The sequence below is a fragment of the Callithrix jacchus genome, chromosome 8 (assembly GCF_049354715.1).
Source record: "Callithrix jacchus isolate 240 chromosome 8, calJac240_pri, whole genome shotgun sequence".
NCBI classification, from domain to species: domain Eukaryota; kingdom Metazoa; phylum Chordata; class Mammalia; order Primates; family Cebidae; genus Callithrix; species Callithrix jacchus.
Genome location: NC_133509.1, coordinates 2,417,999 through 2,443,195, shown reverse-complemented (window position 1 = coordinate 2,443,195; position 25,197 = coordinate 2,417,999). Strand labels below are relative to the sequence as shown.

Genomic DNA, 25,197 nt, shown 5'->3' with positions numbered 1-25,197 from the left:
GATAAATGTTCCTCCTGAGAAAAGTAAGTCTGGGAAAAGCATAAAATCAAGATCTGTGAAAGGCAGAAATGCAGAACGTGAGCCTGGTATTTGTATCGGCATTTCCTCTAGAGGTTTCTGCTGATTCCCAAAAATGGCTGAGAGTTGAGTGAAGCAGAGCTTGGCCAATAAGCACATGGCATTTTGTTCAACAGCGTCTACAAGCTGTACACTTAATATTTGTACATGTGAGTGTATGTTTTACTTTAGTGATACAGAGTTAGATTTTATTGGACACAGATGAAGGGATAATCTGAACAGGTTCTAGAAAATATTCAGAATAAAACATGGAGAGAAAAATACAAATGGGAATTTAAAAGAGATATGGGCTATGGTAGAAAATTCTAGCAGATGTAGTAATATAATTTTAGTCCTGGTAGTAGGGGTGAAAGAGGGTAATACAGAAGCATTATTTGAGGAGATGCTGCTCAGGAATTTTTAGAAAATTATAAGTAATGAAAACTAAATCTTCACTCATCCTAATAAGACTTTTAAAATCCAAAAGTAATAGAAAATCATAAAAAAGTAAAAGCAGCCAGAACCAAGAAGACTATTACCTCCAAAGAGGCAGCAGTAAGGAGTATGACTGAATCTTGAATAGAAACAGTAGAAATTAGAAGATAGCAGATTTACATGGGTACAAAAAAGAAAAAGTAGAATGAATAAGACCTAGTATTTGACAGCACAACAGGGTGACTATAGTTGGTAATAATTTCATTGGACATTTAAAAATAACTAAAGTAGTATAATTGGATTGTTTGTAATACAAAGGATAAATGCTTGAGGGGACGGATACTCCATTTTCCCTGGTGTGATTATTACGCATTGCATGCCTACATAAAAACATCTCATGCATGCCATAATTATATACAGATATATACCGTGTACCCACAAAAATTAAAAGGAAAAAAGTGCTTGAGTATATACAAAAAATTTACAACTCACCTAGAATTTTGTAGTGCGTAAAATTTTTTTTCAAACTAAAAGTCATTCAGTTGAGTACTCTTTCACATAGAGTATGCTTCCTCTCAGCAGTGTCAGAATTGCTAAGAATTGTTTTGTGCACAAGCCATCCTAAAATTTTGACTGCCATGCAGAAATGGACCACATTTCAAATTGGTATATTCATGTGCAAATTGGCAGGTCTAAATTCAGGGAACTGTTTGCTCTGGTGCTTAAAATGTATCTTGATTAATTAAAAATCACCTATGTTAAGATTAAGCTTTTTTTACTGTAAAAGAAATTATTTTTTAATGCATGGTATATTTTTTAAATCTTTGAAGTTCATTTTGAAAATGTTTGATTTCAGAAATGATCAGACTCTGGTTAATTGATTTTTAAGCACATGATTTTATAATCCAAGCAAGTACTTAAAAGATAGTTTACCTTTGCTGCTGTTTTTAACTGGAGTTGGGAAACTTACTGTTTATTTTTAGGAATCCTATTTTAAAGTATGGCACTAAACAGTTAATAGTTATATAATTAATTGCCCAACTAATTAAATTCATTTATTACATAGTTAACACATACTTTTATGAAAGTAAAAACAGGTACCTCATATATCATTTATATATAAGTTCAGCTAAACCATTTCAAAGAAAAGGCAGAGACAGTGTTTCCTTATTAACACTATTACCATTACCTTGCTAATACCAGTATAGTTATGTTCTGAACTGATAAGCTGTTAATTCACAAAATAAAATAGATGAGATGAATTAAAAGCACAAAATAACATTTTCTGAGAAGCAAAAACAGAAGATTGATCACTAGTAATGTTGCATTAAAGGGAATTCTAGCAGTTTTTCATTAGTTATTAATAGAAGAAGAAAAAAATGAATCCAAGTTTAATTTCAGAATTGCAAGAGGTAAATGTGTAGTAAATTTAGGTGAAATTTGAATGCATAAAACATTTATTATGTCTTTTGGGATTTAAAATATGTAGAGTTAAAAATATGACAAAAATGAGACAGGAAGTAAATGAAGTTAAAGTCCAGAATCTTTCCTTGTCAAATAATAATGATAAATTTATTCAACTGGAAACAAACATGCTGTAATATCTATAATAAAAATTTGGAATAGAAAATATAACTAATAGAGAATAAAACATGATAATAGGAATTGATGAGTCTAAAAAAGTCATGCAAGAAAGAGTTAACATAGTAGGCGTGAGGCTGCTATCTTAGAAAGTCCTTCTTGTAAGTTTGGTCCTTGGGTGGTGTCTGGAACTAAGTTTTTGAGAAGGCCAAGGTGGGTGGGTAACCACAGGTCAGGAGTTTGAGACCATCCTAGCCAACAGGGTGTAACTCTGTATTCAAAATACAAAAAATTAACTGGATGTGGTGGCACACACCTATAGTCCCAGCTGCTCGGGAGGCTGAGGCAGTACAAACACGTGAACCTGGATGGTGGAGGCTGCAGTGAGCCAAGATCACGCTACTGCACTCCAGCCTGAGTGACAGAGCGAGACTCTGTCTACAAAAAATAAAATAAAATAATCTACAAATAAGTAAGAATTAAAGCATTCTACCAAAAAGGCATATGCACTCATATGTTCATTGCTGTGCTATTCTTGCCCATCAGTGGGAGATTGGATAAAGAAAATATGGTACATATACACCATGGAATACTCTACAGCCATAAAAAGAATGAAATTGTATCTTTTGCGGAAACATGGATGGAGCAGGAGGGTGTTATCCTAAACAAATTAATGCAGTAAACAGGAAACTAAATACTTCATATTCTCACTTATAGGTAGGAGCTAAACATTGAGCACATATAGACATACATGGGAACAGCAGACACTGTAGACTATGAGAGGGTAGAGGAGGATTGGGTTAAAAAACAACCTATTTGGTTCTGTGCTCATTACCTGGTGACTCCAAACATCAGTATTACACAATATTCCCATGTAACAAGTCTGCACAGGTACTTCCAGTATCTAATAGTTGAAATAAATAATGAAATTAAAATAAAAAACACGTTAGAAGACAGTTTGGCAGCTTCTTAAAAAGCTGAACATGCTTCTACTGTATGACCTGATCGTTCAACTCCGAGGTATTTATCCAAAAGCATATGACCACAAACAGCTGGTACTCAAATTTCTGTAGCAGCTTTATTTGTAATGTCCACATTTGAAACAACTCAAATGTCCATCAACATGTGAATACATAAGCAGTCTGAGTGGCTATCATAATCTAAAATAATATCCTGCAATAAAAAGGAGTAAGCAATTAATATATGCAATTAATGGATGTATTTCAAAATATTCTGAGTGAAAGAAGCCAGAGAAAAACAGTACCTGCTATATGATTTCATTTATATGAATTGTAGGAAATTCATACTGCCTAAAGTGACAGAAAATTAGTTTGCCTCAGGATAAGTGCATACATAAAGGGGTGGAAGAGAGGTACCACAGGTTTATCAGCAGATGATTGGGATGTGTTCATGATCTTGATTGCGATGATAGTTTCACAGGTGCATACATACGTCAAAACTCACCAAACTGTATCCTTTAAACATGTTAAGTTTATTGAATATTGTACATCAATAAAACTGAAAACTAAAAAATAGTAAATTCAGTGATACTGGATATAAAGTTAGTATGTAAACATTAATTGTATTTCTGTAAATGATCAACAATTAGAAAATGAGATTTGAAAAATAATCTTTACAAGAACATAAAAAATACCTAATGAAAAGTATAAAACTACCAAAATAAAACACAGATATAAACATTATTGAGACTTTTTAAAAACCTAATTAGAAGGATATACTATGTTTATTGAAGACTCAGTAAAGTTATTAATACACTCCAAATTGATTTATGAATTCAGTACAACATAGCCAGTTTTATCTTGAAGTCTGACAAGCTGATTCTAAAATATATATGGAAATGAGAGTACCAAAAATGGCTAAGACAGTGTTTAAAAGATGACCAAAACTGGAGACTTATCCAGAATATGAAGGTATTATAATTTACAGTAGTTGAGATAGTATGGTATTGACACAGGATAAGCAAATAGATGAATGCAATAGAACAGAGCAGCAGTCCTTTTCAAACAGAAAATGTAAGCCCTCATGCCCTAAAGGCATTCATTAAATGTAATGAATTATCTTTCCTATGAATATCAAATAATACCCCCTGTATACTCTGTGTGTGAAAACTAAAAATAAAGTCACTCAGTTTTCTGTGAGGTTTTAATTCTGTTATGGTCCTAAAATTTACATTTTTTTTTTTAAACAGCATTGAGCTCAGAGAATTGGAGAAGAAATTAAAAGCAGCTTATATGAATAAAGAAAGGGCAGCTCAGATTGCTGAAAAGGATGCCATTAAATATGAACAAATGGTAATAATGTTTCTGGTCATTATGTTTTTAGCTTCATTAAAAAATTGTCATATTCTACAAATAATTTACACCGCTACACTTCTTAAATGTTAGTAAATGTTCAGATCCTTAAGATGTAGGAAATCCTGGGTGATTTCATTTTTATTATTAGAGCCTTTAAGAAGAACAGGTTGCTGCTTGGAATGACCAGCTATATTCAGTAACTCCCAGCATTCTTTATGGTCTCTAACTGATTATTCATTGACAAGCTAGTACAGTACAAATTGTTAAATGTTACTAAATTTTTAATTTTTTAAATGTTTTTAAGAGCAAATGACTTGATAATTTTATGTAGGAAGCTTTCTTGTTTCCTGATAATTTTATGTAGGAAACTTTCCTGTTTTATAAAGGCCATTTCTTTTTCTCATGTTTCTCTCTGCTTTTATCCCCCTTGCTAACTCCTGATATGCTACCAAGTTGAGGATTAGAGTTACTCTTGGGCCAAGGAGTCTCGGGCATACTTACTAGGAGTGTTATGCTGTATAAATATAAAATAGGGTTTATTGAATTAACAGTTAATTAAAAGCTGGGTGCATATCATCCCTTGAGCTCTCATTATCACACAGAAGGGCCAGACAATTATATATGAATGTATATATACACACATCTATTGTTTATGTCAACATAAACATATGTACACATACTTACACACAAACACTTAGAGGAGTGATACCAAAATGCTTAACCAGGGCAGTGCAATATGGGTATCAATTAAGAATAGTTGCCATAAATGACACGTATATGTATGTGTGTTATATGTGTACATTTGTGTTAATATAGAAAATGTCTAGCGGGTACACAGCATGCTGTTAACAGGAATACCTTTAGGTGTGGCAGGTGATAAGAGAAGGTGCAGAGACTTCATTTTCTAAGCCATATAGTGCTGTCCTCTGAAAAATAAAGTGGCACAAACAATGTCCTATTTGTCCAGTGGTTTGCAGTTTTAAGGATCCTCATAGTTCAGATTATTCAAGATAGTTGTAGACGTTTTAATCTGACTCCTAAGAGAATTGCTTCTATCTTCTAAATAAAAATTGATCCACAAAATGAAAGCTGAGGCCAGGCGCGGTGGCTCACGCCTGTAATCCCAGCACTTTGGGAGGCCGAGGCGGGTGGATCACGAGGTCAAGAGATTGAGACCATCCTGGTCAACATGGTGAAACCCCGTCTCTACTAAAAATACAAAACATCAGCTGGTCATGGTGGTGCGTGCCTGTAATCCCAGCTACTCAGGAGGCTGAGGCAGGAGAATTGCCTGAACCAAGGAGGCAGAGGTTGCGGTGAGCCGAGATCGCGCCATTGCACTCCAGCCTGGGTAACAGGAGCGAAACTCTGTCTCAAAAAAAAAAAGCTGAATACTACTAGGACTGGACTGGGTGTCAGGATATGTAAGTACTGATTTTGGCTTTTTCTCTGAGTCTTATCTGTAAAATTAGAACATTGTTTTTTATTGGTGTGTGGTAATCTACACATAAATGTTATTGTCATCTCATCCCATTTTTTTAATAAAGAATTTAGTACAGCATTTACAAAGAAGATAATCAGAAAAATTTGTGGTCAAGTCATATTATCAGAGTATATGTTAAAGGCTTCAGTGACGTCAGGAATGACATTTAGTGTTGATATTTTAATCTGTTTACTCCTTATGTTTGATGCTGTTGACCATTCCATCATTTGGGGTGTGATCATAAAGGTAAAGGATAGCTTAAAAAAGTGCCTTAATATATTTCATTTAAAACTTATTTTATTAAATCTTTTGAAAAATACTCAAAAGAATTAAGGGGTTTAACCCATCCAAGAAGGAAGATTGTCTCTTGACAATGGGAATGGTCTTGAGTGAATTCTAAAGCTACAGAAAATAGGCAAAGTAGCATCTGTGATTCTTTTCCATTAAATGGCCTTTAATAAATCAGAAAGGGGAAACTTCAAGGGCCAACGGCAGGAAAGAAAGTTTAAGATAGGAGAAACTTGAGTTGCTCAAAGCCACTTAATAGCAGACCTGTAAGAAAAAGTTAGTACCATCTTTAAATAGCAGCTGATAAACAGTGATGAAGCTAAAAATGGTGAAAATTGCCTAGATGAATTTACAAATAAAATAATGAGATAATGACTGCTTTGGCAGTTATTAATAAAGTACTTATAATTTTACTCACTGTTTTTTGAATGTGGCGTTATTAATAATCCTTATCAGGTATTGTCCTGAGAGAGCTACTTGAAAGGATAGGAAAGCCTCTTTAGGGTTTCACTCATTATTCACACTCTTCAGGTAATAATAACTTACTTTTTTGCTTTTTAACCTAGACAGATGAAAACATTTATGTATCAGACTTTATAATATTCAATAACATTGATGTAAAATATACCAATTTTTACACCAAATCTGAATACTGTGTTTAGATTTGAAAATGGAAAGATGAATTTTGTTTTAATAACAGAAACGTGATGCCAAAATAGCCAAAAGCATGATGGAAGAACACGAGAGAATAATAAAGGAAGAGAATGCTGCAGAAGACAAACGAAACAAAGTGAAAGCACAATACTGTCTTGACTTAGAGAAACAACTTGAAGAACAAGAGAAAAAAAAGCAGGAAGCTTACGAGCAGTTGCTGAAAGAGAAACTCATGATTGATGAAATTGTTAGGAAGATCTATGAAGAAGATCAATTGTAAGTTTATCATAACTTTCTCACATACCTAAATGTTTACTTTAGATTTAGCATAGGTTTGTTGCGAGGAGCTAAAACACCTAGAACAGTGCCTAATACATAGTAAGTTATCAGTAAATATTAGCTATGATCACATAAATTGGAACCAACTCCTTGTCATCTCTGTTAGCATAATAATAATAATTATTATTATTATTTTTTGAGACGGAGTTTTGCTCTTGTTACCCAGGCTGGAGTGCAATGGCGCGATCTCGGCTCACCGCAACCTCCGCCTCCGGGGTTCAGGCAATTCTCCTGCCTCAGCCTCCTGAGAAGCTGGGATTACAGGCACGCGCCACCGTGCCCACCTAACTTTTTTTATATTTTTAGTAGAGACGGGGTTTCACCATGTTGACCAGGATGGTCTCAGTCTCTTGACCTCGTGATCCACCCGCCTCGGCCTCCCAAAGTGCTGGGATTACAGGCTTGAGCTACCGCACCCGGCCTGTCAGCATAATTAATAAATGAATTATCCGACGATTAATAAGTGCTTAAGTCACTGAATGACCTAAACCTTCTTTTTTCTTACATATGCTTATATCATTTGTCATAGGACGTGTACTCCGATGAACTTTCTTGCGCACAACTTAAGTGCAGAGTGCTGCAAAGCTAATGTTAACAGATTGTAGCCTTTATGAAATAAGGTGCATAAAACTTCATGAATAGTTTAGAGATGTATCATAGCAAAGAAAAATTCATGTATTTAGCACGCAGTAGGCATTCAAATGTTTGTTGCATGCACAAATGAAAAACTATAGCATTTTTCTGTACATTATTAACAATAAAATACTTTTTTATAGGTTACTGTTTATGTTACTACAAATCTGTGCTTATTGCTTTTTAGGGAAAAACAACATAAGTTAGAAAAAACAAATGCATTGCGAAGGTATATAGAAGAGTTTCAGAAAGAGCAGGCTCTCTGGAGAAAAAAGAAATGTGAGGAGATGGAAGAAGAAAACAGAAAAATCATAGAGTTTGCTAACATGCAGCAGCAAAGAGAAGAAGATCGGATGGCCAAAGTTCAAGAAAATGAGGAGAAAAGGCTACAGCTTCAGAATGCGGTATTAAAATAATCACTTCTTTTAACACTAGTAAAATTCTGAAATATTAGTTATAGAATTTGGGTCCTATGAACATTTATGTTTTTTAAAAAATTTAATAGTTGACACAGAAATTGGAAGAAATGCTGCGGCAACGTGAAGATCTAGAACAAGTGCGACAAGAATTATACCAGGAAGAACAAGCTGAAATATCTAAGAGGAAGCTAAAAGTAAGTTTCAGAAATGGAAAGAATGATTAACATAAAGAATATAATTTTGATATGAAACAGAAGAGAGACAGTACATTTAAATCCAACAATACTGGTAATTACATTATATGTAAATGGTATACTACAGTTAAAAGACAAATTTTCAAGCTGGCTGTAACGATAAACTCAGGCATCAGTTTGCAAACTGTATCATAAAAAGCATGATGCACCTATGTTGTCTGTAATCACAATTTAAATAAGAACACATATAGTTTAAAAGCAAAAGGATGGTGAAAGGATACATAACATGCAGACACTATCCAAAAGCAAGTGGGAGTATGCTATGTTAATATGGGACAAAGTCAACTTCAGGACAAGCAATTCATGATGATAATACAGTAATTCATCTAGAAGATGTAATAGTACTAAAGGTGTGTGAACCTAAATAAAGCTTCACAATACATGAAGCAAAATTGACAAAAACTGAAAGGAGAAATAGGCATATCCACAATCAGAGTTCAAGGTTTTTTTTTTTTCTTTCCAAGTTTTACTTTAGGTTCAGGAGGTGCATGTGCTGGTTTGTTACTGGGGTAAGTTAGTGTGTCATGGGGGTTTGGTGTACGTTATTTTGTCACCCAGGTAATCAGCATAGTACTCGATAGGTAGTTTATTGATCCTCCCCCTTCCCCCATCTTCACCCTCAAGTAGGCCCCAGTGTCTGTTTTCCTTCTTTGTGTCCATGTGTACTCAATGGTTAGCTCTTATAGGTGAGGACATGTGGTATTTGGTTTTCTATCCCTGCATTAATTAGCATAGGCTAATGGCCTCCAGCTTTATTCATGTCGATACAAAGGGTGTGATTTTGTTCTTTTTTTATGACTATAGTGTTCTGTGGTGTATATGTACCACATTTTCTTTATCCAGTCCACCATTGGTGGGCATCTAGGTGTATTCCGTATCTTTGCTATTGTGAGTAGTGCTACTATAAACATACACGTGCATGTGTCTTTATGGTAGAAATAATTTATATTCCTTTGGGTATATACCCAGCAATGGGATTGCTGGGTCAAATGGTAATGCTGTTTTCATTCTTTGAGGAATCACCACACTGCTTTCCACAATGGTTGAACTAGTTTATACTCCCACCAATAGTATATAAGCATTCCTTTTTCTTCACAACCTTGCCAGCATCCATTATTTTTTGACATTTTAATACTAGCCATTCTGACTGATGTGAGACAGTATCTCATTGTGGTTTTGATTTGCATTTCTCTAATAATTAGTGCTTTTGAGTATTTTTTCATACGCTTGTTGACTACTTATATGTTGTCTTTGAGACATATGTCCTTAGTCTATGTTTAATAGGGTTATTTTTTGTTTGTTAATTTGTTTACATTTCTTAGAAATTCTGGATATTAGACCTTTGTCAGATGCATAGTTTGCAAATATTTTGTCCCATTCTGTAGGCTGTCTGTTTAGTCTGTTGATAATTGTGTTTGCTGTGAAGAAACTCTTTAATTAGGTCTCACTTAGTCTGTTGATAATTGTGTTTGCTGTGAAAAACTCTTTAGTTTAATTAGGTCCCACTTGGTTTTTTTGTCAATTTTTGTTTTTGTTACAGTTGCTTTTGGAGTCTTCATCATGAAATCTTTGCCAGATCCTATGTCCAGAATGGTATTTCAATGCACAGTTCTCATTAATCTGTAGATCAAGTAGTCAGAACCACAGGAAATAGGGTTGAAAGCAGTATCTTCACTTGGCATTTAAAGAATACTCCACCCAACAACAGCAGAATACAAATTCCATTCAAACATGGAACATTCACCAAAATAGATAATTTTATAGTACATAAATGAAGTCTCAGTAAGTTTTCAAGGTTTTAATTAATACCAGGTATGTTTTCTGACTACAGTGCAATTAAATTAAAAATCAGTAATGAAAATTTACCTACAGAATCCTTAAATATATTATGATTAAACAATATATATCTAAATAAGCAATGAGAAAAGGGGAATAAATTATAATAGGAACTAGAAAAACATTTCAAACTAAATGATTTAAAAAACAGCATACCAAAATATGTGATGTGCCGTTAATGCAGTGCTTAGAGGAGAGTTTTTATCTTTAAATGCATATATTAGAAAAAAGAAAGGTTAAAAATTAATGACCCTATGTCTCCCCAAATACTTACAGAAATGTTTATGCAGTATTATTCATAATAGTCAAAAAGTGGAACTAACCCAAAAGTAGAAATAACCCAAATATCTGATGAATGGATCAAAAAATATATCCATGTAAGAATGTTATTCAGCTATAAAAAGAATGACAGACTGATCATGCTAAAACATGGATGAACCTTTAATTATATATTAGTTAAAAAGTAAGTGCCTCAAGACTTATATAAATGATGTCAAACAACATGTAACTTTTTGGAGTTGGCTTTTTTTATTCAGCATAATTTCCTGGAAATTCATCCAAGTTGTTGCTTGTAGTGATAATTTGTTCCTTTTTATTGCCAAGTAACATTCCATGGGTATGTATGTACCAACTTATTTTACCATTCACCCAGTAAAGGTCATTTGGAATGTTTCCAATATTTGGCTCTGATGAGTAAATATGCTATAAACATTCAGATACAGGTTTTTGTGTAAACATCAATTTTCATTTCTCTGCAATAAGTGCTCAAGAGTACATTAGCTTAGTTTTGTGTAAATTACATGTTAGCTGTGTAACAGACTGCCAAAGAGATTTCTAGAACAGCTGTAGCATTTAATATTCCCATCAGAAATGCATGAGTTATACATTCTCTCTGCATTCTCACCAACATTTGGTGTTGCCACCATTTTTAAATTTTTTTCTCCTCTGTCCTCAGAAACTCAAGTTTTTTTAAAGCCACTTTTAAATATCCATGTAGTGATATCTTGTGGTTTTATTTTGCATTTTCCTGATGACTAATGATTCTGAGCATCTTTTCATATGTTTATTTGCTATCCTCTTCAGTGTAATAAGATCCTCTGATGAAATAGTTCTTCATTCTTTTGCTTTGATTCTCTAATTGGGTTGTTTGTTCATTCATATATTCTAGATAACTAGTCCTTTGTCAGGTGGGTGGTTTGCAAATATTTTCTCCGAGTCTGTAACTTTGTCTCATACCTTTAACATGACTTTAGTGCACTGGTTTTTCTTAGAGTGTTTTCCATTTCTATGAAGTTCAGTTTATTGATTTTTCCTTTTATAGGTAATGCTTTGGTGTCAACTCTAGGAACTCTTTGCCTAGTTCCTTAAGAATGTCTCCTTTTCTTTCTGTACGTGTTTTTTCTTATTTTTCCATTTTACATTTCAGTTTGTGATCTGTTTTGAGTTAATTTTTGTTACAAACGATGAGACAAGTCAAATACAGATTTTGCCATCGGATGTCTAGTTATTCTACACCATCAGTTGAAATGGCTGTTTCTCCAACATTGAATTGCTTTTGCACCCTTCTTAAAATACAGTTGGGGATATTTGTGTGAGTCTATTCCTGGGGGTCTCTGTTTTTTTTTCTGTTGGTGTATGTATCCATCCTTCCACAAATACTACATGGTTTTGAATACTGCAGGTATAGAGTAAGTCTTAAGAAAAAAAAATTTTTTTTTAGCTATTCTAGTTCTTTTGCCTTTCTGTATGAATTTTAGAATACTCGTGTCTCTATAAATAATTTTCCTGGGAATTTGATGGGAATTGCATTAAATTTGAGTATCAGTTTGTGGAGAATTGATAAATGCACTAGATTAAGTTCATGATAGGCTGTCCCTTTATTTCGATCTTTGAGTTTTTTCATCAGGATTCTATAGTTTTCAGCATACGAATCCTGTATGTGTTTTGTTACATCTAAGTATTTCATTTTTTGATAGATTGTAAATTGTAAATGGAGCGTTAGGTTTAATTTTGGTGTCCACATATGCATTGCTAATGAATTGATATTTTTATGTTTACCTTGAATCTCACAGCCTTGCTGAAATCACTTGTTAGCTGTAGAAATTTTTTTCTCTACATAGTCAGGCATGCCTTCTGCCCATAGGTAGAGGCTGTTTCTTACTTTCTGATCTGTATATACTTTTTATTTCCTTTTCTTGATTTACATGCTAGCTAAATTTCCAGCACCAGTGGCTAGCGCTATGTTGAATAAGAGTGATGAGAGTAGTCATCACCTTTCCTTCATGATGATCTTAGGGGGAAGCATTTATTTTTCACCATTAACTATAATGTTAATTATAGCTTTTTTTTTGTAGGTGTTCTTTATCAAGTTGAGGAAGTCTTCTTTTTTCTCTGAGGGCTTCTTATCATGAAGGAGTGTTAATTTTGTTAAATGCTTTTTTCTATTGATATGATTGCCCTTTTTCTTCTTTAACCTAGTATATTACATTGATTTTATTTTAGTATTGAATCAGCCTTGCATCCCTATAATAAACTCTAGTTGGTCATTCTTTTAATGTGTGATCTATTTTCTAATACTGCGTTAAGGATTTGTGCATCCATGTATGCCAGGAATATTGGTCTATAATTTTTATTATACTGGTAGTGGGGTAATTTTATCTTCATGAAATGAATGGGGAAATGTTTCCTTCTCTTCAGTTTCCTGGAAGCGATTATGTAGAATTGGTATTAATTCTTTAAACGTTTGATGGAATTTTCCAGTGAAACCAGCCTGACTTGGAGTTTTATTTTCAGGGAATTTTAAGTTATTAATTCATTCTCCTTAATAGTGATAGGACTATTCAAATTACCTTATTTCATATTTGGTGAGTTTTGGTAGCTTTTGTTTCTCAAGGGAGTGATCCATTTCATCTAAGTTGCCAAAATGTATAAAACTTTGTAGTATTCCTCTATTACTCTTTTGATGTCTCTAGGGTCTGTAGTGATGTCCTGTGTTTTATTCCTGATATTGGTGGTTTGTTTATTCATTCATATTTTTTCTTGGTCAGCCTTATTAGAGGTCTGTCCATTTCACTGATTTTTTTTTTTTTTAAGAGCCCAGCCATTTGTTTCACTGATAATTGTCTATTTTCTATTTTTAATTCCATTGATTTCTACATTTTTTTGGATTTTCTTCCTTCTGTTTATTTTGGGTTTACTTTGCAGTTCTTTTTATAGGTTTTGAGGTGGAAGCTTAGATTAGTGATTTCAGACTTTCCCCACATAGATGCAGTTAGTGCTATGTATGCGTTTTCCTAAATATATGCATTTAGTTCTTTAAATGTCTCAGTATTGCTTAAGCAGCATCTTACAAGTTTTGCTCTCTCATTTTTATTAACTACAATGTATTCATTTTCCTTGGCATTCCCTCTTTGGCGCATGAATATTTATTTAGAGGTGAGTGACCATTGTAAAATTATCTTTTTTGGTATGTATGAAATTTTTCATTATAAAATGTTCAGAAAATAAAAGCTTACATAGAGGAAAGGACTTAACTGCTTCAAGTAAATTTGAATTTCCCTAAAGAAGTACTGATTTTCATTGGTAGATGTTTTTTAAATTTTAGAGAATGAAGGGACTATTTATTAGAAGACTGGAGGCAGGTAAATGCAGGTTTGATTTTGAGGAGGAAGTTGGAAACTGAAAAATGCTTATCTGTGGTTTAGACAGCTGTTTGAAGTAAGACTCTAGAATGACTGATATTTACCATAGACCGCAGATTAATAAACTTAGGTGTCAAAAAATGTTTTGATCAGCTCTTTTCAAAGCAGTTATGGCTTAATTCTGAGAAACAAGATGGTAAACATGAATAACATGAGTAACAGAAAACAGTAAAAGAAAAGTAGCTTTAAAAATCCAGCTACTTTTAAAGGGATGGGGGAAGTGTGTTATTGTGAAAAACCTTTTTCAGTTTGCATTATTTCATATTATAATACTAAATTTAACCAAACTTTATCACTCTTTCTTTATAAATCTGATAGAAGGAAGTGGTTCCTAAATTGACTTTTAGCCTTGTTGTTTAGGAAGAAGCAGAAGAGAAACTGAGAAAGCAAAAAGAGATGAAGCAAGATTTTGAAGAACAAATAACCTTGAAGGAATTAGTGCTCCAGGCTGCAAAAGAGGAAGAGGAGAACTTCAGAAAAACCATGCTGGCTAAATTTGCTGAGGATGATCGAATAGAATTAATGAATGCTCAGAAACAAAGGACAAAGCAGCTGGAACACAGGAGGGCTGTGGAAAAACTTATTGAAGAGCGTCGCAAACAATTCCTTGCAGACAAAGTAAGAAAAAGTTGTGGGGTTTTTTGGGTCATTATCATTAAACAGCAATTAGCTCATCTATCATCCACTAAACATTTACTAAGAAGCTTTATATGCCAGATAGTGTTAGATATATCTTTACTAGTATACTATATAAATTTTCTCAGCATTTATGCTTCTAGAAAATGTTTATTGATGTTTTCTATGTGCCAAACAAACACTGGTTAGTACGGAGAACATAAAAGGTAAATAAGACTCAAGTCCATGCCATCTATGAATTATGGTCTTGGTTAAGAAAAATATATAAAAATTAATTATAAATATGTCATATACATGTGATAGGTTATAGAGCTATGGTCGTTTTTGGTATGGCAGAGAGAGAAAAACATATCATGAACACCCTGCATGCTCTTTTAAGAAGATGGGCTTTTCCAAGGGAAGCCATCGAAGATTGGAAAGCTATATATTAAGATCTGCACTTTGAAAGACAATGCAAGTGACAGCAATTGAAGGTAGATATGAGAGGAGTAAGCTTGGAGGTAGGGAGACCAGTAAGTAAGTTATTATAGTAATTCCAGTGATAAGTAGTGAAATCCATGCAAATGGAGAAGGAATCCACCTGAGAGATGTTAAGGATATGGAATTGATGGGGCTTGGTGACCTGTGAGATCTAGAAGGTGAGAGAGGACTTAAAGATACCACTAACAAATAATTTATTAAGTTCTGGGATACATGTGCAGAGCATGCAGGTTTATTACATAGGTATACACGCGCCATGATGGTTTGCTGCACCTATCATCTAGGTTTTAAGCACTCCATGCATTAGGTATTTGTCCTAATGCTCTCCCTTCCCCTTATCCCCCACTGTATGATGTTCCCTCCCATGTCCGTGCCTCACTTCCATCTTTAATGATTGAGTGGGCAATGTCCTAAGGAAAGAGTATATAGGAAGATAAATAGAATCTGAGGAGGAAAATAATTCCATTTTGTCCACCCAAAATGATTTGGGTGGCCCAGGGGCAGATTTCTAGTTGGAAATGTAGATTTAAGCATTGGAGAGGGAACTAGATTTGTGGCTTTGGACACAGTGATTTATTTATGTCTCATCTGTAAAACTAAATACTTGCATTTTTTCACTAGATTTTTGTAGTTTAAGAACCAAATGGATAATATGTAGGTGTTCTAAAAATCAGAAGTAGGAGGGGAAAAATGTAAATACTTTTAAAGGAAGAGTAAATGAGACTTATATAACTTATTTTAAAACTATACAAAGTTGGAATCAAAATAATGCAAATGTTGCAAATATACTTCAAATTGGAGCTCATCTTTTCTCAGAGGCTAAATAGGGTCAGGCCTGGTTAGTACTTGGATGGGAGAAAGCTCCTGGAAAAGTTAGCAAAACAACTAATTATTAGTCAGACTAACAGCTAAATGGAAATCAGATAAAGCCACCTAATGCATAGGTACTTATACAAATAATTTGTCTTAATTTTTAAAGACTTAATAAATGCTCCTAATATAATGCTTAGTTTTGTCAGTAAGATTGTGCAACATTTTTGTTCTTTATGATGAAAGTCATTAACGCCATTATACAATCCTATAAGATCTAACCATGTTTTTTTGCACTTCAGAGATATTCCTAAATAGGTGTCTATAATTCTATGTACCTCTACAAAAATTATGTGGTTAGTCAAACAAATCTGAAATGTCCCAGGAGATAGTTTCCTACCACCAAAGCTTTTCAGAATTTGTCCTAAATGGATAAGTTGATGTCATAACTACCTAAACGATTTAATTTACTATAAAGTTCTCTGTTTAGGACAGACATTGAATGTGGCCTACCAGATCCTAAGAAGGGAAATCCTGTATTATGCCCAAATTAGACTCTACCATTGAACAAAAATCTATCAAGTTTGCTTTCCCATGTAACATTATAGAACTTTCCTGTATCTCCGCTTTATAAGGAATGGATGAATTACGATAGAATGAGGTTTGAATGCAAGTACAGTTTCCAATTAACAGTGGCTTAGTAGTTAGTTCACTCTCTGTCACATAGCTCAAGTCATTTCTTCCATATGGCCCAGAATTTTCTTGTAATTATTTAAGAGTCAAGAGCTCTTTCCTGAGAAATATTAATGGAAGTCTCATGCTTCATATCATCTTTTAAAAGATATGTAGCAATATATGAAAATATTTATCCTTCAGATGACTCTGATCTTCTTTATTCTCTATTTTTTATTTGTTTTACACTGTAAACTCTTCAGCATCTGGCACATGGTAAGTATTCAGCAAATATTTAATGTATTACGCAGTCACTCCATTGAATATTTTTTCCCTTGGTAATGAAGATACTTGCCTAAAATTATTTGTTTGCCTCCTTGTAATTTTAAAGGAATAATGATAGTAAAAGATAAATAGATAGGTATGCAGACATAAAATATGCAGACATAAAATATATGTTATCTAGAATCTTTTTAACTTAGTGTCATAAATACTTCATCAGTTTTATCAAATTCATTGCATGACTAGTTTATTTGAAAACTTCGTAAATGATTAATGTAGTTTGTGATAACAAAATTTGACTTGCATTTCCAGCAACGTGAACTGGAAGAGTGGCAGTTGCAGCAAAGGCGGCAAGGATTTATTAATACAATTATTGAAGAAGAAAGACTAAAACTTCTCAAAGAGCATGCTACAAACTTATTAGGCTATCTCCCTAAAGTAAGTGAGATTTATCTTAAGTTGTAATCTTCATGACCTCTAATAGGGAAAAAAAAACATGGTTTTTGGATTTCAGAGGGCCTAGGTTTTGCTCTGTTATGAAGCAGCAGTGGGATCCTGGCCAGGCACTGACCCTCTCTGGGCCCATTTCACTCTCTCTAAAATGAGCGAGTTGGTCTTGGCACATTATTAGAGTTACGAGCTTTTTCAATTGAATTTGAACTTTATTAGTTATCACCCAGACTGGTGTACAGTGGCGTGATCTCGCCTCACTGCAACCTCTGCCTCCTGGGTTGAGGTGATTTTCCTGCCTAAGTCTCCCTAGTAGCTGGGATCAGAGGCCTTTGCCACCAAACCCAGCTAATTTTTGTATTTTTAGTAGAGACAGCGTTTCACCATGTTGGCCTCGAGCTCCTGACCTCAGGTGATCCGCCTTCCACGGCCTCCCAAAGTGCTGGGATTACAGGCGTGAGCCACCACTTGTATTTTAGAGGTTCTTTTCTTTTCTTTTAGTGTAGGAAATCTAAAGCTACTCTAGAACAACTATAATACTTACATTCTAATCTTTGGCATATATTTTAAAACATTGTAATTGATGCTAACACCAGTAACAGGCATGTGCTTGAAATGAGTTTGAGACAGATCTGCTTTATAGTAGGAAGTTATAACTAGTTAAACTTGATTTTTCAAATTCTAGAAGATAGTGAATTTTAATGTACAGCCGAGACACGTCATGACTGCAAATAAAATAGTAACTGGCTGGGCACAATGAATCGTACCTCTAATCCCAGCACTTTGGGAGGCTGAGGCAGGAGGATCACTTGAACCCAAGAGTTGAAGAACATCATGGGCAGCATAGGGAGATTGCATCGCTACAAAAAAAATAAAGAAAACATTAGCTGGATGTGGTATTGCACGCCTGTATTCCCAGCCATGCTAGAGGCTGAGGTGCAGGATTGCTTGATCTGGAAAGCTCAAGCTGCAGTGACCCATGATCTTGCCACTGTACTCCAGCCTGGGCAACACAGTGAGACCCTGTCTCAAAAAAATGTTTGATAGGCTACATAAACATCTAGACTCAAATAGGATCACCATGTTTCAGCTATAGAAATGCCATTTCATATTTTATTCAGTACAATCAAGTGCATATTTTATATTCAGTCTGGTGCTAAGGAAGGAAAAAGATAAATATATAGGTAATTATTGCCTGGCCACAGGACTTGATAGTCTAATTGGTTACACAGGATTGAGGAATACAAAATGATGTGTTAATGATAAAATCCATATGTAATTACTAAATTTCATAAGTTAAATTGTAGGAATGTCTTTGGGATTTGATATTTTTGTAGGTGAAATAATTGTGGAGGCAGGAGGAGGGATTAATAAGCCTGATATCCAAAAATGGCCATTATCCTTTAGGTCCTAATGGCCCCAAATGACCTGTTATCCTAAAAATTCTTTAGATTGCAAGATAAAAGTAAATATTTAATTTTGTTTTAAAGAGCCTTTTGTTGTATACTGTAGGAGAAAAGAAAAATATAAAAGTGAAGAATTCCAAAGGGTTTGCTTAAATGGCTTAACTCTAAACCTTGATTCTTTTCTGCAAGATTGATTGTTTAGCCATAGAACTGAGGCATACAGAACTGATCCCATGTATAAGTCTATCACAGCTCACTCTTATATTATAGAGCTATTTTAAGCCAAGCGCAGTAGAACCTCTATAAGAGCTCAGATTCGTATGACAATCTCCTACAGGAGAGCTGATAAATCAGAAAAATTGGGCCAGTCTAAGAATATTCAATATACATGTCAAGTCAATTTTTGGACAGGATTGATTTTTTATTTAAAAGTTTCATTACCTTGGAGATAACTAACTTTACTAACATCATGTCTATCAGTCTTAAAAGCATTTAGTGAAATACTCTGGTACAAAAGTAACCCACAAAATATTTTTTTTGTAGGGAGTATTTAAAAAAGAGGATGATATTGATCTGCTTGGTGAAGAGTTTAAGAAAGTGTATCAACAAAGAAGTGATATTTGTGAAGAGAAATGATATCATCAAAATTGGGTAAATTTTGTATGTTACCTAGTTTATTTCTATGTCATCACTAGATGTCAGCATAACTTTTGTTTTATAGTTCAGTGGCAGTACGAATCCATTGTGTATTTGGATTTTGTAAATCACTGAATTTCATAACTTGTAAAGAATTATCAGATAAAAATCAAACTGTTATTTTTGTATTGATAATAGAATTCTACTGCACAGTGAACTGCCTTCTGTGTTTTGGAACTTAGCTTGATTTGGCCAGGGAAATAAATGTTTGGAATTTTGTTATAAAGCACCTTTTTCATTCTACTGTAAGGGAGGAGAATTGTAAATGAAAACAATGAAGAATTTTATTATCTAATTGTCACATTAAGAACTTAGAAAACAAACTCAAAAAGAACATAAAAGGTCATAAGATAGCGACTCAGAAGTTAAATTCTTGTTGCTTTGTTTTAAAAAAATTTTCTAATAATAACTACATATCAGAATAATGCATCAATTTTGTATCTCTCAAATCTAAACAGGGAATTCTTTGAATTATTTTTATTCTTCATAAGAAATGAAGTTCTGGGATTATGAAATTATTTCAACTTCATTTCTTATGAAGAATAAAAATAATTCAAACTATTACAGTAAGTAACACGGCTATCCATCACATACTGTCATAGAGACTTACTGAAGTAGATCACTTATTTATCTCCCCATTCCATTCAAGTGCTTTCATAAATTCCTCCTCAGTGAAAGACAGCATCTTCGCAGCTTCAAAATGCATCTGTTAATACAAAATCAGACAATACTGATTTTTTAAGAGTAGGTCACCCAACAACAGGAAATTTGTAAAAATGTGGGACTAATATATTGTCAGCCTGTAATTTCTGTTGTAGGAACATACACTCTTAATTCCAATAAGCATGATACATTCAAGAACCAACCGATAAAAGACTTTGTTCCCAACAGTACTACTGAACCAACTTACTTTTAGGGTAATTCAGTGACATTGTAATACCTGATCTTTGCAAAGAAGGAAAGTGTCTGTCAGAACTATGAACAGGAAGCAGTCAGTCCCCTAAGATAATAGTCATTCTTTAGTTTGGTACCTTCTGTAATTGAGAAGTACCTATACTGTATTTTCCAGTCCCATTTTCTACAATAATTTACTTAAATGAAAATATCCACTAGCTTAGATGACACATTATACATATGAAATCTAACATATATAGTGAGATTTATACATATAATGCATTTTTGTATGATGTTTGATGCCTAAAAATGTCAAAAATTAAACATAACTAAAGTAAAAAATCCTAATTTTAGTAACAAAGGTACAAATAGTATGATTTAACTTTAATGACAGACTCACCTTCTGCCTTTTTAAAACATCAATTAATTTTAACTGTTTCTTGAATCCTAGGATTAATTCTCCTTTTTGTTTTTCTAGCTTCTTGTTTTCTGATTTTAACACTTCAATTTTTTTGTGGTGTTCATTTGTTATGTCCTACAAAAAGAAAAAAAGTGCCATATATTCTTTTTTAATATATAGCCTTTCAATGGAAAGAATTATAGACTATCACAACAGTAATAAAAAGTACTTTTTAAAATTGAAATATAAATTTTTTTGTAGATAAAATTGCTTTCCATTACCAACTTGCTGGAATCTAATACTTTTAGTCATGCTCAGGTCTTTCACATTTTAAAACGTTTTAAAAATAATTCTAATTCCAGTAACAGCAAAGTAGCTTGTATTGAACCAACATAAACTCTGGAATTATGAATTTTAAAAAATATATTTAAAAGCATAGATGAGCAATCATTAATAAGTAGAAACTGGAAGTGATATGATTCTTAAAAGAACAGAAATACTGGTTGAGATCCACAGTCAACTAGCTTCTCCTGAGAGCACTTTCCAGTTCGTGGGTTCACAGAACTAGAACACAGGCAAAAAGTAGTAGTCTTACTGGACTGAGGAGTCAGAGAGCAGGGCTGGCAGGGTGGCGATTCCTCAAAGAACCATTCGACCCAGCAATCTCATTCCTGGGAATATACCCAGAGGAATGTAAATCATTCTACTATAAAGACACGTGCACACAAATGTTCACTCCAGCACTAGTCACAATAGCAAAGACATGGAATCATCTAAATGCCCCATCAATGACAGATTGGATTAAGAAAATTTGGTACACATACATCATGAAATACTACATAGCCGTAAAGAAGAACGAGATCATGTCTTTCGTGGGAACACGGATGGAGCTGGAGGCCGTTATCCTTAGCAAATGAAGATAGGAACAGAAGACCAAATACCACTTCTTTACACATATAAGTGGGAGCTAAATGATAAGAACTTATGAAACACAAAGAAGGAGACAACAGACAATGGGGTCTACTTGAAGTGGACAAGGCAGAAGGAGGGAGAGGAGCAGAAGAGGTAACTATTGGGTACTGAGCCTAATACCCAGGTGATGAAATGTATGTATAACCAACCCGCATGACATGTGTTTACCTAGGTAACCTTCACATGTACCCCCAAGCCCCCAAAAACGAAACAAAATGGCTGGCTAGAATATGGAGAGTCATCTGTTTCATGGAAACCATTTTTCTTTCTACTTTCTTAATATGTGAACTAATACAATATAGAGATCAAATCTACAACAGTTAGGAAATCCTGATACTTAGGTGGCTATTCTTCTTTTGTTTTCTTCAAAATCCCTTTAAAATGCACCAAATTGGGAGTAATACTCTAATAACATGCTAATTACTAGTAGGTCTGTAAAGACAACTTCCTAACTTATTAATAACTTCTATTAATAAATCCCATTTATGCCATCATTGATGGCCCGTGAGTATGAAAATGACCTGACCATGTAACAAACTATCTGACAGACGACATCTTAAAACTCTGTAGTCACTATGCCACATATTTGCCTCTCAAACATGTTACAGGACTTACCAAAGTCAGTTTCAGTCTATTCCTATTAAGTGTTAACTTAATCCAAAATGTATTATCTGTGTATATAATGAAGGTGGTTCCTAATTTCATTATCCAAGTCATGTTAAATTATCAAATATTGTCCTAAGTACTAAACAGAGCCCAATGGAATACCACTTATTATCCTTTTAGGTCAAGATAGAACCAAAAAGTAACAAGTATTTATAGAATGTACAAACGGCTCTCATGCACATTGGCATTTGAGCCTTCATTTATTCAACAGTATTTAAGGCACAGAATGCTAATCTACGCCAAGCATTGGCTAGACACTGGAGTTACAGTGATCCTTACAATAATTTATGGAACTTGTTAAAACTGCCAATTCTCAGACCTCACTCCAGACCTACTGAATCAGATTTCCGGGGATGGGACCCAGCAATTTGTTTTAACAAGCCCTCCTGGAGATTCTGACACATGCTCAAGTTTGAGAACCACTGCCCTGTAAAATACAGCCTTACTTTATGTATTAGAAAACTGAGATTCAGAGAATAAAAGACTTGAGATACAAAAGATACTTTTTCTAAGAGCTTAGAAAAGTACCTGACATAACATGGGCACCTGATAAAACTGGTTGAAGAAATGAATCTTCAAGAGTTGTGCCATCACCCATTTATGGCAACAGACAAGCATAACACCCTAACATGTTGGAAATCTGCATACTACAGATGCATGTATTTCTTCTGAAAAGGCAATGTTCAGCATGACATCAAGAACTATAATTTAAGTATTATTCTGACAGGTTCCTAAAAGAACCAGTTACCAAAAGAGATCACTACAAAAGCTATTCAATTTTTCCATACCTTGTTATTTTGCCTTAATTTATTTAACTCCAGTTTATACTTTTCTGCTTCTTCTAGAGCTCTATTCAAGCGAACCTCTGCGGCACTTTGACTACTTGCAGCCTGTTTCTGCAATCTTCTTTTGTCTTCTAATTCCTGTATAGTAAAAAGATATAGAACATTTACAAATACATCATAGGTTCCCCCACTTTATCATTCTGCAGTGTTTTCCGCATCCATATTCCTTGCTTTCTCTCAGATTTACACACAGACACACACGGCCAGCTGGAGGCTGAACACTAAGTGTTAGACGTCTCAAGGAATTCTCGCCCCAAACTGATATTAGAGAAATATATCCTAAAAAACGTAGTTGTGACCTGGGCTTTCAAATTACGTTTTGTTTGGAATTTTGTTTATTGACTCAAGACACAGTATACCTGTCCTCTATTTCATAAACAACTCTTTCTAACTATATTTCTTCTTTTGGGAACCTCCCAAAAAGACCAATGTTAAGACAAACCCTCCGCTGTTTTTCTATATACCTGACAAAGTGTATCATTTAAGAATGTATTCATCAAGTACACAACATTCTATATAGCTCTATAGGAAAATCCCAATTCTGAGCAGAAACAACAGATCTTATAGATTATTTTCCACATCCTGGGATGAGTTTAGTCTTATATTTCTGCAAACATTCTAGGATATTCTGTTCAAAAAGTCAACAGGCCAACACCTGAAGAAACATGGACATCGAGGATAAACTCTGAACTCCACCATAATCTTTACCCTGTTAACCAGCCTCATCTCCTGCCAAAGATGTTACTTTCAGTAATATCGGCAGTACTTGGATCTCTCCTAAACAGCCATGGTGTTTCCTGTCTCAGTCTCTGCTCATGCTTTTCCTCCTAGCTCTGGTCTCTGCCCACTCATTTTTACCTGGCTAGCACCTACTTACTCAGCTAGGTTTATACTCTAGGGCATTAGCTGCTCAGGACCTATTTCCATTTTAATCCTCACTATCCACCCAGATTCTATTAAGTACCCTCTTCAGAACTTCTGTAGCACCTTTAGACACATTTATCATCATATCTGCTATGTGGTATTGAAACTATTTCTTAACTTTATTTCCCCCATTGTAGTGTAAGCTCCTTGAAGAAAAGAGCTGTCTTAATTTCTGCGTATCGGAAACACTTCAGTGGCATATAAAAGACACTAACAACATGTTAATTAAACTGAACTTATTTTGTAATACTAAACCCACTCTCCTTTATATCCTCTACAATGTAAGGCCTAGTCCAGAGTCTTATTCAATAAATTGAGCAGACACTCAAAAAACATGGTACAATAAAAACGATACAGTTAAAATACAGTTGTCTATATTCTTTTGTAACTTTTTTCATGGCTATCTCACTATATTTTATTTAGAAACTGGTCTCCCTGACTCTGAGTAATTAAGGGGAAAAACAAAACAAAACACATGCTGCTTGTTATGTAGGTTTCTAAACAAATCAAACTGTGTATGGATACCATCTGCTATCATAGCCTTCTTCACAGTTTTGTGGGTGGTAGCTACAGGTAGAGCTAGCTTGATTTATCCTACTGTTCACGCAGAAAAGGCAAAGATTCTCATTAGCTACAAAGTCCACATTACTTGCTGCCTCATTCCAGCCTTCCCTCTTAAGAATAAAGAAATGAATTTTTGCCCTTCTTTTGCCTGCTGGTGACTTTGTAACCTACCAGAAAAACGAAAAATGTAACCTACTAGAAAAGTGAAAAACATCCTGTACCACACGATGTCCCCTATCCCTGAATGAATACTCCCCCTTCTTGGGAGGGATGGGGGGAAAATGACAGCCAGAATAGAAAGGAGGAAATAAAGTTTTACTATATGAGTAAATCTACTAAAAAAAAATTCTGTTAAAAAAATGTAAGCAGTTACATGTTGCTAAACAAAAGTTCATGAAAAAATCTGAAGTCTTGAGTTGTACATTCGTTTTTTAAAAACTGAAAAAAAAAAATTAACATTAAAATTCAAATACTGTGAGCTACAAGAAAAAATAATTTATCACTC

The 25,197-nt window shown here is 34.2% G+C and overlaps 2 protein-coding genes across 39 annotated transcripts in view; one reads left to right on the top strand and one right to left on the bottom strand.

Annotated features, from left to right (window-relative positions):
* MNS1 (meiosis specific nuclear structural 1) overlaps positions 1-25,197 on the top strand; it is a 38,803-nt gene that overhangs the window by 11,058 nt on the left and 2,548 nt on the right. The window contains exons 4-10 of one of the 3 annotated variants that reach the window (XM_078333224.1): positions 4,283-4,385; positions 6,860-7,089; positions 7,973-8,189; positions 8,291-8,398; positions 14,356-14,613; positions 17,188-17,313; positions 19,275-19,382. In XM_078333224.1, the coding sequence (XP_078189350.1) occupies positions 4,283-4,385; positions 6,860-7,089; positions 7,973-8,189; positions 8,291-8,398; positions 14,356-14,613; positions 17,188-17,313; positions 19,275-19,367 (1,135 nt within the window). In that variant the 3' untranslated portion in view covers positions 19,368-19,382. Of the gene's footprint in view, positions 1-4,282; positions 4,386-6,859; positions 7,090-7,972; positions 8,190-8,290; positions 8,399-14,355; positions 14,614-17,187; positions 17,314-19,274; positions 24,492-25,197 lie in introns of those variants that run through there. The other 2 variants (XM_035258624.3, XM_035258627.3) reach the window with 2 other exon arrangements.
* Positions 3,547-25,197, bottom strand: part of TEX9 (testis expressed 9) — a 145,549-nt gene continuing 123,898 nt past the window's right edge. For 16 of the 36 annotated variants that reach the window (XR_013520629.1, XR_013520633.1, XR_013520648.1 and 13 more), the window contains 5 exons: positions 23,148-23,282; positions 20,722-20,856; positions 20,038-20,133; positions 18,093-18,185; positions 3,547-6,721 (listed from right to left, as the gene is read on the bottom strand). Coding sequence is in view for 8 of the 36 variants with exons in the window: in XM_078333227.1 (XP_078189353.1) it covers positions 20,047-20,133; positions 20,722-20,856; positions 23,148-23,282 (357 nt within the window). In the remaining 28 variants the exon portion in view is untranslated. Of the gene's footprint in view, positions 6,722-17,941; positions 18,186-18,409; positions 20,134-20,721; positions 20,857-23,147; positions 23,283-25,197 lie in introns of those variants that run through there. The other 20 variants (XR_013520630.1, XR_013520634.1, XR_013520653.1 and 17 more) reach the window with 6 other exon arrangements.